Consider the following 17,468-nt stretch of genomic DNA (forward strand, 5'->3'; position numbering starts at 1 on the left):
TACTATTGCTATAGAAAATGTCTGGTAGGCCAGCAGCCCCCAACCTTTTGGGCACCAGAGACTGGTTCCAGGGAGAAAGGTTTTGCCATGGACCAGAGGGGGTGTGGTTTTACATGCTGCCTGCATGCCATGGATGGGGCTTGTTTTTATGGCAGGGTTCCTGGCATGCTGCAGACCTGTGCCGGTCCATGAGCCTGGAGTTGGGGACCTCTGTGGTAGTCCATGCAATTTTAGCAGATAATCTTATTTTTTGTATTCCTATTTAGTTATTTGAGTGATATTTGTACAGCTGGAAAAGAGGGAAGTATCAGCAGACTTGAGGAAATACAAGTTTGCAGAAGTGCAGTTCTTTTAAGGAAACAATTTTAACCAGCTCTGTCATAAATAAAATGAAAGTATTCTCTTTCTATTGTGACATGATTTTGAAGGAAAAGGCTTCTCTCGTGATCTAGGGATCTACACAAGCCTGAGATTTTATTACAAAAACATTTTTAAGATAAATTTTAGTTGACAGTTGGAAGCTCTCGTGGTATATATGCATAAAATGTTTACCAGCTTTTAAATTTTGATGCCCAACAGCCAGCAGAGTGAAAATAGTTCTTCTGCAAGCAGTGTGCTATTTGCACAGCATGCTATATGGAAGTGAAAGTAGCTGCTTCTGAACACTGATGAAGAGGGAAAGAGAGGCAGAAGAAGTTATTTGGGCAGTTACACCAACGGCATGCGCAGAAGAGAAGTTTCCAATCGTTCTGGGTTGTAAGAGACCCACTGGGCACTTTTCATCTCTGACTGAATCCAGAAACTAGATGCAGAACACAAATGGCCCTAACAGCTAGCTGAATATAGCACTTGTTTTACTACAAATGCTAAAATTCCAGATCACATCGTTGAAATGAAGCATTGCTGAATAGAGATAGGAAGATTGCAGAGTTTATACTAGTGTGTATTAAAGAAATAGCCAAAAAAGTCATTCACTGTCTGCTAGGAATGAACTATTTTTCTTCTTATTTAGCAGAGATGCCTCTGACCAATTCTATCTAGCTTCAGGTATAATGAGAGAAATAAGGAATTGAAGCTTAGTATCTCATTACACCTGAAGCTAGAATTGGTCAGAGGCACCTGTTAAGCGCCAAACAAATTGGGAGATCCAGATGGTTCAAATGGATAAAAAGATTTATTGCAAGCTTAAGCTTGCTAAAAGAATCTGAACTACTAACAGCTAAGGGAAATTAGGGAGACATAAGAGTAGGAGAAATTCAAGGTGGGCTGGGCTTAGATCTCTTGTGGGTGTGAAGGGACTCATGACTGATGATACATTTGACCCCTCCCTTGGGCTCAGCCTGGTCATGTCTTACATCACCATTGCTAAGGTGGGTCTTGAGGAGAAATTGTTTCTTCAGCTTTCTCTGCTATGTTTTGCATAGTTGTCAACTTTGCTTAATGATGATTTCATTTTTTTCAACTATAGGGTGCCTCCTCCAGGTGAATATTTTTCAGCTTATTACAGAGCAATTTCCTCAAAATGACTTTTCTTCTTCACAACAGCCAATTACAGCCAAGCATATAAAGAAAAAGAAAAGGCAGGTATCCATTTGTTTAAACATATAAAGTTTTTTTTTGTAAATTTTATTGGTTTTTAAAAACAAACATAAACAAACAAAACAAAAACATCAAACTTTCTTCCATAGGTATACAAACAGTGTGCCAGTTGGTTTACAAATTATTTTGTGCATCCATTTCGTAGTCTTCAATTACAGTTACATTACATAAAAGCTCATATTATCAATCAAAAATTAAATATCCTAGTATCATTATTAATCATATAAAGTTTTAAGAAAAGCATAGAACAAGTCAAAGATGCAGATGAAAAAGCCAAATGTAAAACATTGTTTTAGAACTATGAAGAAACCTAATATGAAAAATGTTGTACTAATATGGCTCATGTTTATAGTTCACTGAATTTTGAATATTTTCCTTTATTCTGATTTTCTCTTGATTAAAAGTTCCTGTATTCTCTGTATGTTTGGAGTTTGGTGTGGTCAGGTGACATTGCACCTAATGACTTAATCTCTCAGACATGAAGTTCCATTCTCAACTGGATCTCCCTCTGACGAACTTCCACCCATTTTGTTTCTCTAACTTTTTAATGAAAGTAGTATTAGATTCATAACTCTACAATAGATCTAACCGAGAACGAAATGAAGGAGCAACCCATTATAGGATACACTTTGTCCATTACAGAAAAATCATTATAATCAGTTGAGTGTCCTGATTCTGCAGTTTGTGTTTCTTTCTCCCTATAACATCTCTAGAACTGCACTCATGCTACTTTTCTGCTTTTCTCTTCTCAGGCTTTATGCACAGTTTTATTTTGAGGATGTGAAAGTTCTTCATATTCTTGACAAGGGAGCCAAAAAAAGTCCTATTTATCAACAGACCTCCTGTGATGTGAAAAACAGTGGCAGCTCAACAACTGATCTGAGACCCTCAGTAAGGAAAACTAAAAGGAAAGGAAAGGAAATAGAAGAACCAAATACCAGGGAGCCAGAGCATTTCAGGAACAGTACTGAGAAAGTCCCCTGTGTATCTCGCCTGTTTTTGCTGATTCAAAAGGAAGGACTTGCATGGCGCAACTATCTCCACAATTCAGAAAGCAAGTCTGAAAATGGGCAGACAATGCAGCTCTGCTTTCAGGCCACAGTTTTATGGATGGGCAAACCTAAGCTATGCCACAGTCTTGGAGAAAGTGAAGAACAGGAGGAGCTTACTTTTGAAGAGACCAGCGAAGCCCAGCAGAAAGTAAGGGTGAAACAAAGTGGAGAAATGGCACATGATTGCATTCATTCAGAATGTTGCATTCCTCTTGTTCTTCCATAATCATAATTGTGTGCTGTGTAGTTATCATCAGTTTATGACATCCAGAACAAACAATGTCATCAATTCATACTTTTTTGTTTATACTTTAGCTCTTTGATACAGAATTAAGCCTATACCTCAAAATATATTAGTTCAAGATTGGGCTGTCTTCAGTCAGATCTATTAATCTGCTCTTGCTCTTAGTTCCAGAAATATATAATAATTTACTCTCTTTATCATTTGTTTATTCTCTGTTAACAAAGTCATGTGTTGTGGTTGTCCTTAAATAGACTCATGGACATTGTCCTTTGCTGCTTGTCATAGTTTTACAAAATACGTTTTAGTTATATACCAAGTTATCAGCCTTTGTTGTGCCCATACAGCATTCCCTGCCAATAGTAAGGACAGTGCCAATCAGTTTTGGCACAATTTGGCCACTATAACACAAGTCCAGTTTTACCCCCAAGTTTGCTGTTCTACGCAAACTAGGAATACTAATGTGGAACTTTATCTTACATCTCACCACCAACAGTCTTATGGTAAAATTTAGGTTTCTTTTGTTATGGACTTCTCAAATTATTTTTCAGGTATTGTTATTGTTTCTGAAGAACTCTCTGCACTGGTTCCCATTTCTACATGTTGACCATATGTACCAGCTCATTCTACCTCAGTGCACGGTAAGACCAAAAGAAATTAAAATTTATTTCTGGGCTTTTGCTGATTTACTCGGGAAGAATAAAAATCAGTGATTGGGCCTTCTAGCCCAATTTTTTCTCTTTCAAATTTCAAGATTTCTTATAGTGGAGGTGTCTGAATACTGTTTGATTCTATGATAGGTCTCAATTGGCTATGTTTTTTCAGGATTTGGATATTTTTGATAAAAAGTGCTCCTCACGGGCTCCAGCAAACAAATCAAACTCGAGCTGTTCCTTTTTTCTGCCCTTCCCAGATGGGGCCTATGTGCATCATGTGAGACTAATTTCTCAGGTAGGTTAATTTGTATTTCTGAATTTCTGCCAGTCATTTCTATTTTTGATTTGGGAAGAAAATGAACTAACAGTCTAATGCAGAGAGTCCTAGGCATGAGTAGAAGTGAACAATTTTAATGCCAGTAGAGTAGGTTCATGATGTGAAGGAGCAGAACAATGGATGAATATATTTATTTTTTCTTTTTCAGCCCATGTCAGACATGTTAAAAAGAGAGCAAAAAATGTTCTCCATTGCAGAAATACTCAGTCTGAGGTAAAATGTATTTTCTTTTTTGATTACTGATTTATTGTGGAAATTGTAATTATGGTCTTTAAGGAAATGGAATGGAATACAGGTATCCATTGCTCTACTTTTTAAAAGTCATACACTACTGGTTTGCATTGTTATCTTGGCTAACAATACAGTATAAACTAATTTTGAAGCACAAGATGGAAAAGAGTTGGAGAGAGACACAAGGTATATCCAGGCTGCTTGTTCACACTAAACGTAGTATACTTTAATTCAGTTTTCTTGCTTTGTGAGTGAACAAAATCATAATTTAAGATTTAGCTATCATTTACAGCTAGGACATGATGGGATTCTTGTGTATTCTGACAGGCAAATGAAGTCATTGTTATTCTTTGCAAAAACTACAACTGAAACACTCAGCTAAAAATAAGCAAACCCAAATTAAGTGCAAGCCTGCCCCCAGTCATTTTCCCTTTTTATTATTTCTGCTGGAAGAAGACTCTTTGAACGTGTGCATGTATGTACACGTTTTCATGTGAGTGTGATCTGTGTATAAGACAGAATATACACACACAGAAGAATCATTTACTAAATGGGTTTTATTATTTTACAGAGAATTAATTTTAACAAGTAGTTTTTAATTCAGTTACTATTTCTTGGGGACTGTCTTTCCTTGGAGTGTAGCTTGTAATGCATATATAAACATGCATATACATATGTATATATACATATGACACACAGAAGTATATTGGATAAGTAAGTGGCATCTCCAGGATGGGTTTCCATTTGAGTTGCCATTTCATCTGCATTTATCCTGGCTTTCTTTAGAGGAGACTTGAGTATGTGCTCCTTTCAGGAAAATTTCTGTTTCTGTTTAGAGTCTTCAGTGTTCCAGATAGTTTTGCTAACAGTATTTAAAAATCTACTTTTTCTTTTATGACTATGTCTAATTATTGAGGCTATTTTTGGAGGATGTCCTGTGTCTGGTAACAATGGAAATCTGTTTGCTGGGAAAAGATAGAAGGCATTTTCACTGTGTATTTCTAGATTTTGGAATTGGCGTCTGAGGGACCTCTGTCTTACAAATGAGTTGATTCCAGAAATTGCTTTTAAAATACAGTTTTGCAATAGAAATTATGAAAATGTTTTTAAATGTGTGGGCACAATTCAAAACGATGATGATACCCTGATTGCTTAATTTACTGGAAGATTTTAGAAGACTGAACTTAGTTTTAAGATCTTTAGGAGAACCCTTTCTCTTTGTTCCATGATTATCAAGCAAACATTTGGCAGGCAGTCACTTTTCTTCAAATAGTGTTAGTATTTAAGAAGCCAAAATTTAGTGCTTCTAGTGACTGAATGATGCAGGAAGCAAATTTAAACTTAAATAATCGATATACTAAGTATGTCTGTTCTTTTTCCAGTGTTTAAAACTAGGATGCAGACAGTACCTTGAAAAACCTTTTAAATTTGTTGTTGAACAGAATTTTAATTTAGAAGATGCTGGTATCTTATGGATTTTATTTTATTTATGTTATTTTTAATCTAGGGTTAGTATTTTTAATCTAGAGTTGTGTACTGTAGTTTATACTTACCAGATTACCTTAATCTCTGTTTTGGATGAAAAGCAGGAAATATAATAAATGTTCCCTCATCAGCTCCAAAGGTTCTCTCGTATCTTTTTCTGGAGAAATAACAGAAAGAATTTTGTGTGACTCTCATTCTGGAAAGAAGGCAGAAACAGATGTCTCTGCTCAGAAAAAAGGTAACTATTTAGAAAATGTGTAAATATTTATAAGCATTGCTGTGACAATGCGGGTAAACTAGCCAGTTTATTCAGAATATATTGGTGAGAATTACTCTGCAAGAGGAAAAATATATTTTCTATAGCCTAGAGCCGTGATGGCAATCTTATGGCACATATGCCAGAGGTGGCAAGCAGAGCCCTCTCTGTGGGCACGTGAACTGTCACCCCAGCTCAGCTCTGCTGCGTATGTGCGCATGCCTCCCACCAGCCAGCTGGTCTTTGTGTCTCTGTTGCACATGCATTGGGGGTGGGGTGCATGTGGGAGGGCGGTGTGCATGCACGGGGGGTGCACACACATTTCATTTTCTGGATGTGTGCATGCACACTTTGGGTACTTGGTGCCGAAAAGATTAGCCATCATTGGCCTAGAGCTAAAATGGTTTCAAGATCAACCTGAGAGCAAATTGTCTTCTACCAATTTAGGTGGCCTCTTGCTTTGGAATTGTACTCTGAAGCTAAGCATAGCACCTGCACATGATTCTTCAATTCTTCTGGATATCTATATTCAAGCTGCTTTTCTGCCATATCTTTGGGGTTTGTTGCCTGGAGCTAGAATTTTGTTTCGGGGTTTACAGTGCAAAGTTTCCAGGTAAGTTTTGAGCCCAGAGGTACTGAAGCATCATGTTATTATTATTCACTATATATCATGACATTGTTAATATCTGCTTGCCTGTGGTAATAATTCAAGTTACAACCATTTGTTTAGCAAGTGTTCAAAATGATACCAGTGATGAACAAGGGAATACAGTAAAGCAAATTTATAGGATTTGCTTTCACTGCTATTAGTGAAAAGAGCTCAGGCTTTGGTTTTTGATGACCGGACTACGTTGCAGTTTTTACTAGTATCTTGTAATGGCTACCATTTGGGATATCCACAGAATAGAAAATGTATTTTGTTTCATACACAAAATATACTTTGACTTAGAAATATAGTTAAGACTATTCTGAACTGGTTCTGATTGAATTGAAACTGAGTTGTTCTGGGCTTCGGCAAAGGGACAGTCTGGAGAGGTCTTACAGGATGAACCAAGCAAGACTACAGGTGAAACTCGAAAAATTAGAATATCGTGCAAAAGTCCGTTTATTTCAGCAACTTAAAAGGTGAACCTAATATATGAGATAGACTCATTACATCCAAAGCAAGATAGTTCAAGCCGTGATTTGTCATAATTGAGATGATTATGGCTTACAGCTCATGAAAACTCCAAATCCACAATCAGAAAATTAGAATATTGTGAAAAGGTTCAATATTCTAGGCTCAAAGTGTCCCACTCTAATCAGCTAATTAAGCCATAACACCTGCAAAGGGTTCCTGAGCCTTTAAATGGTCTCTCAGTCTGGTTCAGTAGGAATCACAACCATGGGAAAGACTGCTGACCTGACAGCTGTGCAGAAAACCATTATTGATACCCTCCATAAGGAGGGAAAGCCTCAAAAGGTAATTGCAAAAGAAGTTGGATGTTCCCAAAGTGCTGTATCAAAGCACATTAATAAAAAGTTATGTGGAAGGGAAAAGTGTGGAAGAAAAAGGTGCACAAGCAGCAGGGATGACCGCAGCCTGAAGAGGATTGTCAGGAAAAGGCCATTCAAAAGTGTTGGGGACTTTCACAAGGAGTGGACTGAGGCTGGAGTCAGTGCATCAAGAGCCACCACACACAGACGGATCCTGGACATGGGCTTCAAATGTCGTCAAGCCGCTCCTGAACAACAAACAACGTCAGAAGCATCTTACCTGGGCTAAAGAAAAACAGAACTGGTCTGTTGCTCAGTGGTCCAAGGTCCTCTTTTCTGATGAGAGCAACTTTTGCATCTCATTTGGAAACCAAGGACCCAGAGTCTGGAGGAAGAATGGAGAGGAACACACTGCAAGATGCTTGAAGTCCAGTGTGAAGTTTCCAGAGTCTGTTGATTTGGGGAGTTGTGGGAATAAACTTTGGCTTGGGTTCAAGTAATGATTAATCTAATGCTTTATACATACATGTCTGCTTAAAGGTCACTGAGATAATGCAAGGAAATTAAAAGCAAACACCAGAAACAATTAAGCAGCTCAGACAACTGCAAACAAGTCTGTACTATTTCTAATTATTGTAATCCACAATGTAACTTGTAATCCACAATGTAATTTTGCTTACTAAGTACTAAATTCTCAATAAAAGGAAGCACTGGAATTTATTCTGGGCTCCCATCCCGAGTACACACGTTTGTGTCTCATTCTTTCCATGGGAGACCACCACAGGGAGTCATGTCATCTGCTGGTGTTGGTCCACTGTGCATCATTAAGTCCAGGGTCAATGCAGCCATCTACCTGGTGATTTTGGAGCACTTCACAAGCTTTATGGGGATGCTGAGTTCATTTTCCAGCAGGACTTGGCACCTGCCCACACTGCCAAAAGCACCAAAACCTGGTTCAATGACCATGGGATTACTGTGCTTGATTGGCCAGCAAACTCGCCTGACCTGAACCCCATAGAGAATCTATGGGGCATTGCCAAGAGAAAGAGGAGAGACATGAGACCGAACAATGCAGAAGAGCTGAAGGCCGCTGTTGAAGCATCCTGGTCTTCCATAACACCTCAGCAGTGCCACAAGCTGATAGCTTCCATGCCACGCCGCATTGAGGCAGTAATTGCTGCAAAAGGGCCCAAACCAAGTACTGAGTACATATGCATGCTTATACTTTTCAGAGGTCCAATATTGTTCTTTGTACAATCCTTGTTTTATTGATTGTATGTAATAATCTAATTTTCTGAGATTGTATTACTGAAATAAATGAACTTTTGCACAATATTCTAATTTTTCGAGTTTCACCTATAATGCATCTCATCTTTTTCTCCCTTCCTTTCATAGACTGTGATCGTCTGTCTAAACCTATCAACACTCCTTCCTCCCTCCCTCCTATCTTCTCTTGGCTGCCATTATCACTCTCGCATTCAAATGTGGTGTGTCTGATCTTCTCACTTGCTCCCCTTGCCAGTCTTCTCAGCCCATTTCTCTCCAGAACTGCCATGCTTCTTCAGGTGCAGTGTACCAAAATACCCTATGAGCTCTTTCTCTGCCCTTCTCAGTGACTATTTGTTAATACCGTGTTTCTCCAACAATACGGCCTCCACCAACAGGAAGGCCCAGCATGATTTCTAGGCACAAGGTGAAATTAAGCCCCACCCCCAAATTTAGGCCTATTTAAATCATGCGTTTCCCTGCCATTTCTCACATCTTTTGTTAGAACTACACGAGGTGAAGAGAAATGGGGGGGAAGGGCGGGGGGTAGGGAGAAAACTTGCCTTTAGGAGTGCCCTGCAGGTAGCCTAGGCTAGAATACCCCGATCTACTACCGATAGAACATCAGCCGATAGAAGCTCCCCGAAGGCAGAGTCACCAGCCGCTTCGATCGGCTTGTAGAAGTGGCCTCGGGGCGAGCACCCATGCACAATCCCCTCTTCACGAGGCTGTTTCTATCGTCCGATCGAAGTGGCTTGTGACTGCCCTTGGGGAGCTTCCATCGCCCAAAAGACACTGCCTAATGGTGAGGGGACACGGGCAGCCACACCTTGCCCCGAAGCGGCTGGGGACTCTGCCTTTGGGGAGCTTTCTGATAGAAACGGCCTCGTGGAGAGGTACATGCGCATGGGCTGCTCTAGGTGGGGGAGGAAATTAAGTCACCCCCGAAAAGACGGCCTAGCCGTTTTTTCAGGGGTCAAAACAAAATAAGGATCGGCCTTATTTTGTGAGAAACACGGTATCACTGGAAGTTCTCTGGATTATGGATTACATTATTGACTAGATATAAATGCACTGCCTGTTACTAAAAATTGTGTTTTCCTTCTTTGAGCTTCCAAAACACTGAAGTCACACAGTATTTTCAGGAACTGCTAAAGCCACATATTTTTAATATGTATCATTTTCATCAGTTCCTAAAAATATTGCGTTAACGTCAGCTCTTAGTTGGCTCAAGGAAGGACAATGCCATCCATCATTTTTAATAGGCAGCCTGTTTGTAAATATGAATTCTGATTTAAAATTCAGGTTAAAGACAGAGTTAGGGAACCAAATCTGTTAACTCAGTACTTTTTGTACATACTTTTTTTTCTTTTTGCTTTTCCACATCCATTCTCGTTGACTCTTTATCTCATTACTGTACTTGTATCCAAAATCCATCTTTTTTCATTACAGATTTGGAAATGTCTATTGTGTTTTTATTGCCTCTAGTGATGTGTGTATTCTGACTCCTCCACCTCATAATTCTCCAAAGTGAGTATTAACCTCAAGAGTTAGCTTGAATTTTTTTTACTTCTTATCCAACTACAGAATTTGATGAAAGCTCCTTTTTTTTTTTATTTGCAGACAACTGGATTCCACTCCTAAGTTTTCAACAGGTTATTTATCCAATATACCACTTCAACCTCTTAATCTGGGCCAAGCACAAATCACTTGCCATTTGACATGTATCCTATCTTTATCCATGCAATGGTTCTGTGATCTCTGCAACATCTCCACAGAGGTATCTAGTCAGCCATATTTGAATTTGGAAATTCCTAAGCTCCTTTCTTCATGTCATAATTGCTGTATTGTATTATTTTATTTTGCATGAAGCAACATATGGTCATTCAAACTTCACACCTGTAATCTGAAATAACTACCATATAAATTTTTATACTAACATGATAACTAGCATGATTTTGTCAATATATTTTCTCCCTTCCCAGGGAAGGCCCAATGAATGTAGCAATTCTTGCTCCTCACACACAGGAATGATTAAAGCTACAGCTAAGTAAGTACTTGTAAAAAATGTATACATTTATCTGCGGGGAAAAGCACCTCAACTGATCATAAAACGAATATTGTCTATTTGATATTCTTAGATGCCCAAAAGGCATTTGATAATGTGAATTGGAGATTTATGTTACTATTATTGGAACAGATGGGTTTTGCCAGAAAATTTATCCAAGCAATAGAAGCTATATACCATAAGCAAGCGGCAAAGGTAATGATAGAGGGAGAATTCACAGATTCTATTAATATAAGAAAAGGTACAAGACAAGGATGCCTCTATCACCTTTGCTATTTGTATTGACTTTGGAAATGTTGAATAGAAATATTAGAGATGATAAAAGCATAAAAGGAATGAAAATTAAAAAGGAAGAATTTAAATTGCAAGCCTTTGCGGATGATCTGGCCTTTATCTTGGAAGACCCTTTAGAAACAGCTCCAAAATTATTGGAAAAGATAGAGAAATAATAAATTTTAATTGTCCCTATATGAATAGCATATAGGAAAAAGCAATATTGCATGTTCAAATTATATAATATAGAACATTGAATAGTTTGCTCATTTTGTCCATATAAGTATTTAATCCTCAAATCTGAAACTTTTTGCTACTGAAATTATTTTTTGACCAAATATATTTAAAATCAAAATGAATACAGGGTAATCATCAACTTAATCATAGCTTAAGTGATGGTTGTAAAAAAAGGCTGCCATGTAAAGCAACCTCTGTGGCTATAAAGTGAACCCATTGTTTGCAATGGGAGGATTTTGCCGAAAATTAGAAGTAAATGCTGGGTTTTGGCAAAAAATCTGCAAAACATGCCTGCAAGGCACTCCAATCAGCCATAAATGCTGGTTGTGCGCCCGATGTGGTCACGTGACGGGGGGTGTGTGCTGGCCACTCAATTTGCTACTCAAATTATGACATACAGAATAGAATTACAGATATCCATTATTCTGAATAGAATGTGATATATTTATTTCAAATCCCACTTGTTATCACAGAATCCTAGTAGAAGATGGAACAAGTGAGGTTATGGTATTTTGCAAGAACCAACAGGTGCAACAAGTGTTGGGTTTGAGCCCCAAGGAATGGGAGGTCATCCAAAATCATATTCGGATTAAAGGAAGTATATGCCTTCAGCATAATGAAATTAGCACAGGAGCTAGGGTAAGTGGCTTGCTTATTTTGAGTTAGGAAATTTGCTAACACTTGAATAAGAAATTTTGCCTAATGATTTTGAATGTAGATTTAAGGCTAATTTATCTGTTTTTGACAGATACTGGAAGAGCAAGATCTGCTCACACAGTATTTGAGAAATTTATGCAGAAGTCCAGTTGTCTGTCGATCCATAGTGTTGGCTTTCAGAGTGGATAGAAAATCTTTCAAGACAGGTATGTTATATGCCTTTAACTTCAGACAATGCTTTCAGTGCTAAGGAAGGAAATTATTTTTTTAGAAACTATGGCAACTATTCAACTTATTATTCCTGTGATATGTTGCTTTGCAGAACATACAGAAATTACTTGTTAACAATATAGCGATCCTGATGCGTCACTATAGTCTTTAACTTATTGCTTACATATCCCAGAAGTTTCAAAATAGATGAATAAAACCCCAAGGAAGCTGCTAAATTTATTTCAGTATGTCAGATGTTCCATATCTAAAGCAAATATCAGTTTAATCAACCCCTGCTAGCAATTAAATTAAGAGGTTTAGAGCAGGGGTGTCAAACTTGTGGCCCGTGGGCCAGGTGCATCACGTGCTGGCTCCGCCCCTGCCCAGTTTAGTGAAGGAGAAAAACATCCCAATATGTCACGTGACGACACTGTGATGATGCGAGTTTGACCCCCTTGGTTTGGAAGGAAAATTCCAGGAACCCGAGAAGCTGATCTGTATTACAAAGTGGCTCAAGGAAATTGTTCTTATATTAATTGGAATGTCAGCAGTTAGAGATGGAGAACATTGATCACGGTATTGAGTTTGATGGAGATGAAATCTAATCTGATGAAGGGCATAAGGCTGGTTTATGCAAATAGGGACCATTGGTATATTGTAAAAATACGGTATGCTTCTGTTCAGATGTAGGCAAACACATTTTTCTTTAAAAGGTTTTAATAAAGGCAATGATGAATAGAATTCCATTGCACATCTTAATTAGGCAAGCCTTGGGCTGTTAAGAAATATCCAATATAAATATGACTACTGTTGCACTTGTTTGTTCCTCCACTTGTACTTTCTTTGTGACAGTAATGATTTAAAAACAAACAAACAAAAAGGGTCCCTGTAATATCTTCTCTACACCCTTCTCCCTAAATTAGAAAAGACATACCCAGGAGCTGGCTGAGATACAGTGTGCTTGTATTATTTTTAGTGAGAAAAAGATGGATTATAATGTTCTCTTTTTTTAATAGGGTCAGGACAGTTGAGGAGGTTTTTCTGTAATGAATTAGAGTTCTTAAGCCGTATGAGGAATCGACCAAACTTGGTATGTCTTAATATCCAGGAAACAATCTGAAGAACAGGAAGAAGAGAAAGTCTAATTACTCTGGAGGAATTTGTGTAATTCTGATTTGTATGTATTGGTTTGCAAACATTAAAATGTGAAAATATTTTTATATATAAAAATCAAGCTCATTTTTCTTTGCTTCTTTCATTCAAATATAAATCAGTGTTGCCTTATAAAGAGTTTATTTTAAATTTGATTAAAGCATATTTGTTGCTATGATTTACTCTTTCTGTACTGAGAAAAGTGCATCTTAATGTAAAACAATGACTATTTATTTGCACATACTAGAATTTAGGAAAGGTGTAACAGATGATCAAGCAAAAGATAGACAATTTCTCATTCATAAATTTCACATCAGCTTACACCAAATAAGCATTTATTCCAATTGCCTTTGCAATGTTCTTTTCCTAATATGCTATTCCTTGCACTATATTATTAATAAAATCCCCTAGAACAGCCAGGAATCCATCTAGGTTTATTACATTTCAATTCACAGAAGTTAAGACCAAGTACAGCCTAATTTGTATGATAGTTACTCAAGGCCATGAGAAGACACATCATTCACGAGAAAGAACTTTCAAGAAGAAAAAAGCTTTCATTCTAGAGAAGGAAGGGAATTAGAAAAATGCTGCCCTAATTACTTAATAAAAAGCATTTCTGACTTCCGGTTTGTTCCTTGTCGGTGTTGGTGCGGAATCCACAATCATGCGCTGCTTCGCCCAAGCTCTTTTGCTGGTGGGGTGGTGAAGAAGGGGGAAATCTCCTGGGAGGTTGAGGGGAGCTGCAACTCCCCTCCCTGACAGGAAAATCCCCCCCGAAGGCAAGCTGCAGCGAAGACAAAGAACATTCCGGGAAACTAAGTTTTGTGCTGGAGAGAGAAGTAGCAGGCAGAATGTGAACCAGGCAAAGGACATCGCTTTTGAGGTACCCGGTATCAAATTTAAGGGCTATTTTGGAGGGAAGTGTGTGGAAGCGGCAACCAAAGAAAATGAGAAAGAAAATGGGTTTTTAAATTTGGATTTGATTATTTTACTGGACTAATCTGGAGGAGAAATTTAAAGGAAAATACATTAACACAACAAAGGTTTAAAAATTAAACTGGACAGATATTGAATTGTGGGCACTTAAGGGGCATAACTAAATGTTGGAATTGAGTGTGTTGAAAAGAATAGCTAATGAATGAAATTAGCGAACTTAATAAGTTCGCTATATATTACATATTCGCTACATATTCAACAAAGAAAGTTAAAAAGGAAAAGACTCAAGAACGCCACCTGATGGTACAGGAAAACTTTAATATGTTTTAAAACAAGCGTCTGGTCTTTTTGAGACTTTGGATCTTGGAACTTGAAAGAAAATAAAAGGAACTTTATTATTGTCATAGAACCACCCAGTAATTTGGGAAACAGTTGGGAGGCCAATTAGAAGATTTGGAATAAAGATTCAAGAGTATGAATTGTTGAAAATAAACTCAAAAGATATTGGCTGAAATAAGATACTGGACTCTGGATTGAATATATCTATCAAAGAAGAGGATTTCAACTATTAAGGAAGAGGAAAGAAAGAAAAAAAGGAGAAGATATAATGGAGGAGCTACTTGTTGATATAAGACTGGACTTACAAGACATAAGATCGGATATGCAAGATACAAGGGACATAAAAATTAAACTTGAAATATGTATGTATTACAGAAATTAGAAATGGTGACTCAGCATATACAAGAACACAATAAACCAGAGGGGGAGGAGTTCTATAAAGAAGAAGCCAACTTAGAACAAAAAGACGAACAACAATTATTCAAGCAGAGGGGAAAAGAAATTAGAATTAAAAATTTGTGGTCTGATGGGATGATATGTTTTGGAAAATGGTTAAAGAGAGGGAAAAGCAGAAAAAGGAAGTGCAAAGGAAAAATCAAAAGAGGGAGACAGAAAAGTTTAATAACTGGAATGAGAAAAGGAGGGGAATAAGAATGGGGGGGAAAGGGAATTAAGGACCAGAAAAGAAAGAGGAACAGGAAACAAACAAGGATGAAAAGAAGGTACATTGTTCAAAGAGTGAGAGATAGCAGGAAATACGACTTCAGCAATAGAGTGGTCAATGTCTGGAATACTCTACCCGACTCTGTAGTCTCTTCCCCAAACCCCAAAAACTTTAACCTTAGACTACTATTGACCTCACCCCTTTCCTAAGAGGTCTGTAGGGGGCGTGCATAAGCGCACCATCGTGCCTACCGTCCCTGTCCTATTGTTTCTCTTATTCTTTTATTTTTCTTATATGTACCCATTTCATGTATTCACAACTATGTATACACTTATACTTATTATCTTGTAAACAATTGGCAAATCAAATAAATAAATAAAAATAAATAATGGGTGAAAAAAAAAGGGATAAGGAAGGGGATTCCGCAAGATAATATGTTGGGATGTATAAGAATATATTGAAAATAGTATTTTGTAATGTATAGATGATTCATAGAGAAAATATAATGCAGAATCTGAGAAAAATATATTTGTGTTTTATACTAGATAGGGAGATTGATATTAAGGAAGAATGAAGGTGGTTGGCTCAAATTATTAACTAGAGGGGACAACTATGTTTACAGATAAGGATTGATAAAATGACAAATGTGACAAAAATAATATGAGAAATAATAGAAAGGAGATGAGAATTTTAGATTAATATTGTAAAATAAGATGAGAATATACTAAGAAAAATGGAATGAGATATATTAGATTTGGAATTGAATAAATGAATATAGAATTGAGATAAGAATTTTAGATAATATTGTAAAATAAGATATGAGAACATGAATTGGAATTGGATAAGATAAGCTTAATATTTAATAATGACAAGAATGATGCAATATGAAATTAAATAAATAAAATGAGTAGGTAACTATGGTCATGTTTGTATTGAGAGGTAAAACCTGGAACCACACTGCCAAATGAGAATTTTTCATTTAAAAAAAATAAAATGAAAACGGAGAAAATTGAATAATGGTATTATTAGGTACCGTATATGCCGGCGTATAAGACGACCCGGCGTATAAGACGACCCCCCAACATTTCCACTCAAAATATAGTTTGTTATATACTCGCCCCTCTTCCGCACGCCTTCCACTTTTGCACTTTTTTTTTTTGAGGCACTTTTGTGCATCGTGGAAAGCGAATCCCGTGAAGCCGAAAGGAGCAGCCAGCCTTCTCCCAGCTCCCAAGGAAACGAGGCTCACACCGCCCGGGCTCCGCTGAGGTATCCGGCTGGGGCTGTCAGGAGTTGTTACCGCTGGCGCGCTCCGCGCTCCAGCTGCTCCAGTCCGCGTTGCCTCGGGAAGGGAAAGGCAAAAAGGAAGAGCCGCGGCGGCGCTTTGCAATGGCAGCAGCGGCTCCTGGTTTTGCCTTTCCTTCCCGAGGCAACGCGGACTGGAGCTGAGCCGCGCCAGCGGTAACAACTCCTGACAGCCCCAGCCGGATACCTCAGCGGAGCTCGGGCGGTGCGAGCCTCGTTTCCTTGGGAGCTGGGAGAAGGCTGGCTGCTCCTTTCGGCTTCACGGGATTCGTTTCCACGGTGCGCAAAAGTGCCTCAGCCACGGGCAGCCGCAGTGCTTCCCAATTACTATTTGCCGGCGTATAAGACGACCCGGCATATAAGACGACCCCCCCAATTGAAGGCATGTTTTTCAGGGCAAAAAAGTCGTCTTATACGCCGGCAAATACGGTATGTTTAATTGATATGGTGGTAGGCATCTGGAGAGAGTAAGGTTGAAAATAAATATTGAAGAAGTATGAATTAATATGAATATAATGCAATGAGAGATGTATAATATACTGATGACACACTGTTAATGTATTATATGTAGATTGAAATAAAAAAATTAGATGGAAAAAAAGCATTTCCAATAATCCTGCAAATTCCAATTCTAAGAAATATAGAATAACATCATCCTAAAGCTTGAGAGTAAATGCTTCTGATTATTTAAATATATATAATCCTGAATCTCAATATCTATAATTTCCAATCAGCTTTAAGATAATAATTGAATATAGTATTGAAGTGCTTAGGTAATACTGTATAAGCACAGTTTTAAGTTTACTCATTTTTATATTACTAAATTCTGTAATGTCTTGACATCGAGCACCAATTAAAAGGCTAGAAACACTCACTCTATGAAGGGCAAGAATAGTATATTATCAACACAACTGTATTCTTTAAGATTTGAACAAATACACACAAAGCCATAAATACAATGCTGTTCTTCCCATCAGTTCCTCTTCTCTTGGAACAATTGAGTTTGTAATATCATGACATGAGCATCA

The 17,468-nt window shown here is 37.8% G+C and overlaps 1 protein-coding gene across 3 annotated transcripts in view; it reads left to right on the forward strand.

The window, feature by feature from the left end:
* Positions 1-13,374, forward strand: part of CTC1 (CST telomere replication complex component 1) — a 29,441-nt gene extending 16,067 nt beyond the window's left edge. For 2 of the 3 annotated variants that reach the window (XM_026675426.2, XM_026675428.2), the window contains exons 11-23: positions 1,469-1,580; positions 2,352-2,799; positions 3,444-3,533; positions 3,718-3,843; positions 4,034-4,098; positions 5,733-5,839; positions 6,305-6,470; positions 10,052-10,129; positions 10,223-10,379; positions 10,585-10,649; positions 11,651-11,816; positions 11,926-12,040; positions 13,061-13,374. In XM_026675426.2, coding sequence (XP_026531211.2) covers positions 1,469-1,580; positions 2,352-2,799; positions 3,444-3,533; positions 3,718-3,843; positions 4,034-4,098; positions 5,733-5,839; positions 6,305-6,470; positions 10,052-10,129; positions 10,223-10,379; positions 10,585-10,649; positions 11,651-11,816; positions 11,926-12,040; positions 13,061-13,164 — 1,799 coding nt within the window. In that variant the 3' untranslated portion in view covers positions 13,165-13,374. The remainder of the gene's footprint in view (positions 1-1,468; positions 1,581-2,351; positions 2,800-3,443; positions 3,534-3,717; positions 3,844-4,033; positions 4,099-5,732; positions 5,840-6,304; positions 6,471-10,051; positions 10,130-10,222; positions 10,380-10,584; positions 10,650-11,650; positions 11,817-11,925; positions 12,041-13,060) is intronic. The other variant, XR_015747927.1, reaches the window with a different exon arrangement.
* Positions 13,375-17,468: the final 4,094 nt, after the last annotated feature.

The sequence above is a fragment of the Notechis scutatus genome, chromosome 2 (genome assembly GCF_049901735.1).
Source record: "Notechis scutatus isolate UNSWTSFEM ecotype Mainland chromosome 2, rNotScu1.2, whole genome shotgun sequence".
Lineage (NCBI taxonomy): Eukaryota > Metazoa > Chordata > Lepidosauria > Squamata > Elapidae > Notechis > Notechis scutatus.